General features: G+C 57.4%; 1 protein-coding gene across 1 annotated transcript in view; it reads right to left on the bottom strand.

Moving 5' to 3' along the window:
• The window catches only part of LOC113218421 (lachesin-like), a 160,159-nt gene extending 152,762 nt beyond the window's left edge, over positions 1 to 7,397 (bottom strand). Inside the window, exon 1 of the mRNA XM_052266824.1 lies at positions 7,065 to 7,397. Within this exon, the coding sequence (XP_052122784.1) occupies positions 7,065 to 7,096 (32 nt within the window). The 5' untranslated portion in view covers positions 7,097 to 7,397. The remainder of the gene's footprint in view (positions 1 to 7,064) is intronic.
• Positions 7,398 to 8,486: the final 1,089 nt, after the last annotated feature.

Raw genomic sequence — 8,486 nt, 5'->3', positions numbered from 1 at the left:
TGGGTGGTGGTGGTGGAAAAGGAGAGAGAAAACGCAGCCGCGCCGGCGACCACCCCTCTAGCCCTCTAGCCTGAAAGAGAATCCCAAGTGAAATGTTCCAGCATGGTCCTTGATTAAAACAAGAAAAAAAGCATATACATTTGACTTAGGGCTCATAAGTAAGCACAAAAAAATATATCATCCAGGTTTTTTTCTAAGAGTGTAGTAAAGCAGCCAGCTTGTGATTGGTTATTGCCACTCGCACCACCAAAACTCAAAAAACTAGTTCGCTAATAGTACGTTAATCGAACGAGGCGCGCGGAGTTCTCTGAGAGTTTTTTTTTTCCCTCATGGTTCAGTAACTAACTTGTTCTCCTGGTAGACAGATAATGAGTAGACTGCGTATAGGGGGAACTGTATCGTTTCTCTTTCATCCTTTTCCACTCTCTCTCTCTCTCACACACACACTCCTGCCCCCTTCACCCAACTTTCTCTCATTTACGTTCTTTGTCTCGATTTTCTAGATTCGCTTCCGTTGTGCTCCCGCTCATTCCACCACCAGCGGGGCTGCCGCACGCCGAGGCTCTCCCTCTCTCCATCGCCCCCTCTCTCCCTCTGCCCCGCTCAAATGAAATATTCACTCACCTTGTACACGTTCAGGCTAACTCGCTGGGGCGTGGTGCGGCGTGGCGCCGCCTCATAACGCAACCAAGTATAATCCCGTGGAATTACAGTAAAGCGAAACCCCGGCTAAATAATTAAGGAAAGAGTCTCGCGCGTGAGGCAGCCGCAGGCCGCCGTGGGCCGCAGTCTTGGGAGGGACGGTGGGTAGAGAGTGGGGTGGAGGGGTCATCAGTGGCGCTGATGATTGTGGTCCAATCGTCTTGATATCGTGGGAGACGGGGGTTGGGGAGGGGTGGGGGTTTCCTGATAATAATGGTGGATTTAGTCTCGTGAGGCGAGTCGCCTCACGATGAGGCGTCTTACCTGAGGAAGCTCGCCTCAGAGGTTTTTGTTGTTGTTGTTGTTGTTGTTGTTGTTGTTTGTTGTTGAGATTGTGGTTGAATATAGTTCAGGCGCTTTACTCTGCTCTGCTTCGCTAATAATGAGAAACGACGAGAGGGAATCCGGAAGGCCACGACACCTCCACCCCCTCAGACTTGAAGTAAATCTTCCAGCAAAGTGATCTTCGGTCTGATTGGCCTTGTTTAATATTTCACGCACCGCTGGCGGGCTGCATTTTTTTTTTGTGTATTTGTGGAGAGTGGTATTCCCGCCGTGTTCCTGCCCGCCTAGACCAGCGCCCCCCCCCCTCTCTCTCTCTCGTTCTCTCGTTCTCTCATTTTCTCGCTCTTCCCATTGTTTTATTTCTTCTATTCCTGCTTCAACGCCACCCACCCCGCCCTTCTCAAAGACTATCTGGCTTACGCGCGTGGGGAGAGTGCCATTCCCAAATGCAAGACCCTCTTCGTCGCACTCGTTCCACCCCCTCTCCTAAAGAGAGTCCTGCCGCTGGTCCAGCCGGCACAGGCATCTCGCCCCCCCCCTTTTCTCTCTGCCTCTTTCTGTCCGATGCTTTCACGCTCTCCTACGCTCCCCTCCTGAATGCAACAAACACACTACTGACTCGCACAACGAACGAAAACAGAAAATAGAACCGAAATCCCCGCCTTGGCGTGCCGGGAAGAGCGGTCCTGGCTTCCCGTCAGTGCGAGGGGATGCAGAGACGAGAGCTGCAGCTGCGCACGCAGCCGGCCTCGGCCCAGCCCCCAGCCGTGGAGGTAGGCGATCCCCGCTGACATTGCTTCGCACGGTTTGCCTATCCGCATCTTCTCAGGCGCTCGAGCTCAGATCTGACTCGCCGCAGGGATACGGATTCAAAACCGATAACACTCTCTTTAAATTTGAAGGGGAAAGTATCCACGAATTTGTCGTAAAATAACGATTTCAAATTTGAAACCTTCGAAATGCTTAAGACACGACAACGACTACGCATCTCGCTGCGAATCGACTCGGTTTTCTTCGATGAGCAAGAAATGGGCAGTCGTACAACTACAACAAGGGTTTGTTTTTTGTCAAGTACAAGACTGTGAAAAATATCATCGTAAATTTACGATAAATTTTGTAATTAATATTTACATTACAAAATCTGTTGTAAATTTAGGACACCTTAAACTTACTCGTCGATGAGTTCCAAGTCCAAGACGATAGATAGTGCTTGTTATTTTAAAATTTTGCATTGTAATTTTACGACATGCGTCAAGGAAATTTTTCCCGTGAAACGTACTTCATTTTTCACGGAGTGAAGAAATATTGCAAATTAAGTATTCAGATTTATTTGTTACAAGTCTCAGTATTCGCGGCTCATTTGAGCCTGAGCAGCACGCCTGTCTGTGCGCCGCGCGTGCATTGTCGATGCAGCTCGATCTGCTGCCGTCTCGATTGTATCTCGATTTGATTGTGATCACTCCGGATCACTCAGAGCGCGGGTGGCTGGAGCCACAGCGGCCGTTTGGTAGTCAGTCGCGTGTGCACACACACACACACACGCGCGCGCGCGCGCGCGGCTAATAGTAGTCGACCGCTTGCGCGTTGCGCGCTGCGCAGAACTCTGCCGCTTAGAGATGGACAGGATCAACACCGCCACGCCACGCCGCAGAAAACACATGAATTGCTTACCTAAAAGAATTCATAAAAAAAGAAATATGCTGCTGCAACTCATCGCGCACGCGAAGGGAAGTAGTGCTCCGCGGCCGAAGCATGAGCGGGGATTTAATCGGCGAAACGCAAGTGTTGCTTATAGGAGGCTGTAAAATAAAAAGTTTACAGCCTCGGCCGAAATAACCCCCGAACGACTGGCGGCGAATAAATTAGAGGCCACCGCGTCTGCAATTAGGAAACAAAATGAAAATTCGCGCAAGAACAAAATCTCACGGCTAGCGACGGCGGGGTCGTGTGCTCGCGCGCGAATCGCGCGAAAAAGTTTATTATGATTGTTACTGTCAATTTTTCTTTTGGGGCCAGCCGTCGCCTGTCGCTCGGGCGGTTACACGAGTGCGAATCACGCGCTTGCAGTCGACATCAACATGCAGTTCTCCGCCCGTCGGGGCGCGCCGTGCCTGGGGACCGCGGCCGCACGCGGCGGGGCGGGCCGAGGGGAGCGGAGAGAGGGTAATAAAACTGAGAGCCGGGTGTGGAAAAAAACGCCGCTTCTCTGTGAGGGGTGCAAAAAAAAAAAAAAGAAAAGAAAAAAAAGTGTGCGCTAAACTTCCGGCACCAACCGCGGCACGCCCGTTACGGCTGCAATAGTCCTCCTTCTCCCCCGTCCCGCCACGCCGCACGCCGCCCCGCCCTCTGTCGGTCCGACCCGAGTCGTCATAAATTGTTCGATACCGCGGCGGGCACGGGGCGCGCGAATTTAGGGGAATGTTTTCCGGAACTGGAGAATTAGAGTTCCAGCAGCAGCTACGGCGGCAGTAGCAGCAGCAGTAGCGCCCTTGGTGCTATAGTTACAGTAAATGTACGGGACGGGCGCGGGTTTCGCGCTGCCCCACGCGCCGCTAGGGTAGCACCAGGACGGCAACGTAGCCAGAGCAGCGTGCACACGGTAAAAATGGGTGCTTGGTTTCCCAAGCAAAGATTTTGGGGGTTTGCTTTTGAAACCGAGCAATCTGCTTGGGGACCGGTGTGCGCTGTGCCATGCACCGAGCATTTTGCTCGTTGCTGGGTTTTCTAGCTGATTTCTCGATTTCCAAGCAGACTGCGATTTTCAAGCAGATCGCACTGTTCTCTCTCCAATTAGCAGAGGCGCACCCAAGCAGTGCGACCGGTTCGCAAGGAAACCCCCATTCCGCTTGGAAGCTACCACGTCTGCTTGGAGCGCGAAATGTTTGCTTGGAAACAAAGCACCCTCCTCTTTTACCGTGGCACAAAGATAGGCAGACGAACAGAGCCAACGCAGTACGCCGCAGGATGTTGCGTGGGCAACTGCGAGCGCGGGACGCCAAACAAAAAAAAAGAGCGAAAAAGCCACTAAATGCAGTGCGTTGCCACTAGCAGCACGACTGCACTCAATCTCTTTGTCTCCCAACCCCCTTCCAGGGGGGGGGGGGGGGACTTTCTGTACCAAAGGATATGCGTCGGCGCGGTGTTAGGTCAGAGACAGCAGCAGCGGCGGCGGCGGCGGGTAAAGGAGACGAACAAGAAACAGAGGAGGGGTAAGGGGGCAGGGGGCGCTTAGTGTTGCACTGGAATGCCCGCAGCGCCGCGCGCCGCCACGCCACGGCCCGCGGGGTGCAAACGCGCGGAATGTCGGATTACACGCCCCCCCCCCCTCTTTCCCTGCATCCCTCCGCCGCGGGTTATGGCGGGGATTCTCGATCCCCTCCCCCCCCACACCGAGTGCAATTATCATTGCAGTTTCATTGCAGAAGGACAAAACAAATGGACGCACCCCATGCATGCGCGCGCGCAACCCGAGGGGGTTGGGGGGTATGGGTTCTTAGCCCTCTCCAGCCCGCCATGGCCTGTGAGGCTCAGCGACCGGGTCGACAGACAGATATACAGACGACGGGAAAAGGGGGCGGATGGTTGGGCTGCTCTGTCACCACAGCTAACCGAACCGGGGGGAGGGGGGGGGGCGCAGGCGAGCGGGCGGGCCCGTGACCATCAGGCCCTTCCTTTCCTGTCACGAGCTGTAACGTTGTCAGTGTGTGAGTGGGGCAGGGGGGAGAGGGAGGCGGCGGCGGCGGGGGCTTGATGTGGCCCGCACTGGAACATCCGAAACCTCTTAGAGACCTTGGGGTGGCCGCTGGCAGCGCGGCGTGGCGTGGCGTGGCGTGCCAGCGCACCACCACACTACTTCGTGCTGGAGGAGGATGTGGCCATTTTCCAGGATGTCCTACTCGGCGCCACGCCACGCCTTTGCGGTCTAGGCCAGGCCAGCAGCGCAGCTGTCTGCACCCCTCAACACCCTGCTCTTCTCGCTCTCGCTATCTCTCTCTGCGCCTTACTCTCTCTTTCTCCGTTTTCTAGTTCACTTTATCTTACTCCCGTCCATCTCGACACTTAAATGCCTTTCTGCCTTTATTCTGAACGATGCAGGTGTATCTGTCTAATATTGACCTGGAATAATTTGGCATAAAAACGCCTCATTACTAAATACCTGGATTCCCAAATCAGAAACTCATCAAACATATGTTTCATAGTTTTCCAAAACCGTTATCTAAAATTTTTCTCCGTCACCGTTGCCTTATATTGATTTTGGTCATCTTGAGAAAATGAGAAATCCGGAGAAATCAATACGAAAATACTAAACCGATTCGCCCGCAATAAAGCGAGGAGCTATGCATACAGCGAGACGAAAAATCACACGATTCCGGCTTTTAAAACAATCTGTCAGAAAATGCTATTTTGAATATTCTATAGGGTGCCGCGGCCGAGTACCACCGCCCGCTCGACCCTCTTATCGGGTGGCGGTGTGTTCCGCTATGCGACGGTATGCGGCGCTATGCGGTCAGCAGCTCGGCGCTTTGGGACATTGATAAGGAGAGGACCGCGCGCCGTTTTTATGCCCCGCCGTATCAAAGAGTATAACCAGTTCACTTAGCGGGGTGTGCCGTTTATAGCGCGCGGCGCGCTCCGCGGCGGACACGGCCGGCCACCCGACCGGGCTTTACAACCGAGCGAATGCGCTACATCGGCACGCCCCCACGCCGCCGCCGATCGCGAAACGAACACGGGCGCGAGAGAGTGTGGGAGGAGGAGGAGGAGGATGGGGAGGATAACTTCATCGGGGCATAAAAAATATGTAGGGCGCTCCGCGGCGCGGTGCCGGCACGGGGCTCAGCGAGGGCAAGGGGCCGCGCGCGGAAGGGGCTCGCGGGAGCCTTCAGGGGCGAGCAGGCAGGAGTTCGCGTGGGCGTGGGCCGGAATATCTGGTGTGGTGTGCGGGGCGCGGCGGGGCGCGGTGGGGCGCGGCGCTGCCAAGGAACCAATGCAGGCTGTTGCGCATGCTTTACGAGCAGCCGCGCGGGGGCGTGGCGGGGCGTGGCGCGGCGTGGCGGGGCGTGGCGGGGCCGCGGGTGGCTTTATATTTACAACGTGGAGGGCTGTAGATCCCCGCACAACATACTCCTGGCCGGCGGCGGCGGCGGCGCGCGGCCCCGTTCGATATTTAAGATGCCATGCATCAGCGGCAGCAGCAGCGCCCGGGCCAGGCGGACCAGGAGGCCACCTACCAGGCCTGGCAGCAGCAGCTGGGGCGCCAGGCAGGCGGTATGCGGGGGGAGGAGGCGACCAGGCGATGCTGTTTAGAAGGCAGAGCGGGCCGCGTGTGTTTTTGTTTACGGGGGATCTGCTCGCACTGCCCGCGGCCTCACTGACCTGCCTCACGACCAGCACACTCAATAGCTAAAAATAAAAATTAGCTAAGCCGTCTAGTATCCTGAGGCAAATCCGGCTAATCCATTTTCATTTTTTTTTTCGTGGACCACGGCCACTACCAGGGGCAGTACAGTACCAGGGCCACTGGCCTCCTTTACCACGATCACCACACTGTTGTACGATGAGAACGGAATGTCGTATATCGACTTTATCGAGGCAGTCGCCGCTACGCCGCCGCGTCTGGCCGACCGATATCAATATTATATTTTACTCTTTTTTTTTCCTCTCTGCCTCTCTCTACTATTCATTTTCGTGGCCACGGTCCCCGTGCCGCCGCCGCCCCCCGCGCGCCGCAAAGGAAGCGGTGGCGAACTTATTTTTGCTCGTCTGCCTGCCGGCGCGCGGGAAATTGGTTTCATATAAGCCGCTCGGCTCTGGGGTCTCTGCTCTGCTGTTCCATACACTGCACGGGGGACAGGCCGGCGGGGGCGTGGCGTGTTGCACAGCGGAGCTGCATCCAGGCAGCAGGCTGAGCAGGGAGGCCGGGGCGGCGGGGGAAGCCCCTCGGTCGCACTAGCGTGTTGGTCAGGGTGCGGTGGTGTGGCCTGATCAGGCCTGATCCCCCCCGGTGCGTTGTTGCCCCGGCAGAGGCCGCCGGGCCACACTACTGGCAGCGACAGGGGCACATCACACTCATTCACCTGAAGCTGCGGTCCCGCCGCTGCGCTGTCATGTTGTCCCGCGGCCTCCTAGCTCATCACGACTTCCTTGACGGCGTCCTCGGCGCGCCCACACGTGCGGACGGCCCGGTCACATCGCCGGGAACACGCGCACGCCGTGTCCCCCGCGGTGGCACGCGGCCCCCCACCCCGCGGTCGTCCTGTCCTCGCGCGGGTCGCGGGCGCGTGTGGTTCGCGGAGGGTCGCGGGTTGTGCGCGTCGCGGTGTCGAGTCGCGTAACGAGAGAGCGCTGCGTGCGCCGCGTCGGCGTCGTCTGCTCCGCCAGATGCGTCCTCCGCGCCGCACGGCCGGCGAACGACTGAGGCGCGCCCTGGCGGCTGGGCCGGCCCCGGGCCGGCGGCGGGGTGGTGCGGCGCCCCAACCCCCGCCTGCACCCTCCACACTCACCCCCGCCGCGCCGCCCCGCCCCGCCACCACTGATGGGGCAAAACGGCGGGGAAGTGTGCGCGGCGTGGATATGGCCCTTGCGCGCCTGCTGCCCGCGTCTAGAGGAGAAACAGGCAAGAATGACAGACGGAGAGCAGCGAGAGAGAGAGAGAGAGAGAGAGAGAGAGAGAGAGAGAGAGAGAGAGAGAGAGAGGGGAGCGTCCCGCCGCGCCCTGCTGCTCTCTTTGTACAGGGCCGCGCCGGTAAATGGTGGGATTTGTCCGCAAATTGGGTGGAATACGCCGCAATCGAAGGCGGGAATCTAATCACGACGTCTGGGTGTTTGGCGTTGCGGGGCGGCGGGGCGGGCAAGAAGGGGAGAGCCTCGGGCTCGGGAAGGGGCCGCCCTACCTACCCTTTTGCAGCCTTGGCTGTCCCTTTTCCCCACCCTCCTCCTCCCGTGCAGCAGCAGCAGGAATGCACCCGAAAAAAGAAAATGAGGGAAACGAGAAGGCGTTTTCGAACCAACTCGGGACTCTGCAGCGCGCTGCCAGGCCTACGACACGGGGAGCCGCGCTGCTAAACGAATTTGCGTCGTTTGTCGTGGCCGAGTGCGCAGCGGCGGCGGGGCGGGGCGGGGGACAGGGCGGTACAATACAATGAGGGTCTGCATTACCCGCCTTTCTATCTCTCTCCATTTTGCCCTGTCTCCCCCGCCTCTCTCTCTCTCTCTCTCTCTCTTTCTCTCTCATCCCTGTCGCGGCTTTCCTCTCGCTCCCTTCCTCTGCGCGGGGCTAGTGGGGCACCATTGTAATTGGCGCTCTCAAAGCGACGCGTCCGCCGTGCCCTCTGGTCGGCTCTCGCGACATGTTGTGTGTATGTGTGTGTTCGAGAGAGGCAGATAGAGAGAGAGAGAGGGTCGGGCTTTGCACTGCCGCGTACTACTACACTTTGAAAAGAACCACCACTCAACTTCCCGAGGGAACAAGATTTTTTTTCCTTTTTATTTTCTCCTCT

This window comes from Frankliniella occidentalis, unplaced genomic scaffold (assembly GCF_000697945.3).
Source record: "Frankliniella occidentalis isolate FOCC.00 unplaced genomic scaffold, Focc_3.1 Scaffold43, whole genome shotgun sequence".
In the NCBI taxonomy this organism is placed as follows: domain Eukaryota; kingdom Metazoa; phylum Arthropoda; class Insecta; order Thysanoptera; family Thripidae; genus Frankliniella; species Frankliniella occidentalis.
This window is presented reverse-complemented; position numbering and strand designations above follow the sequence as displayed.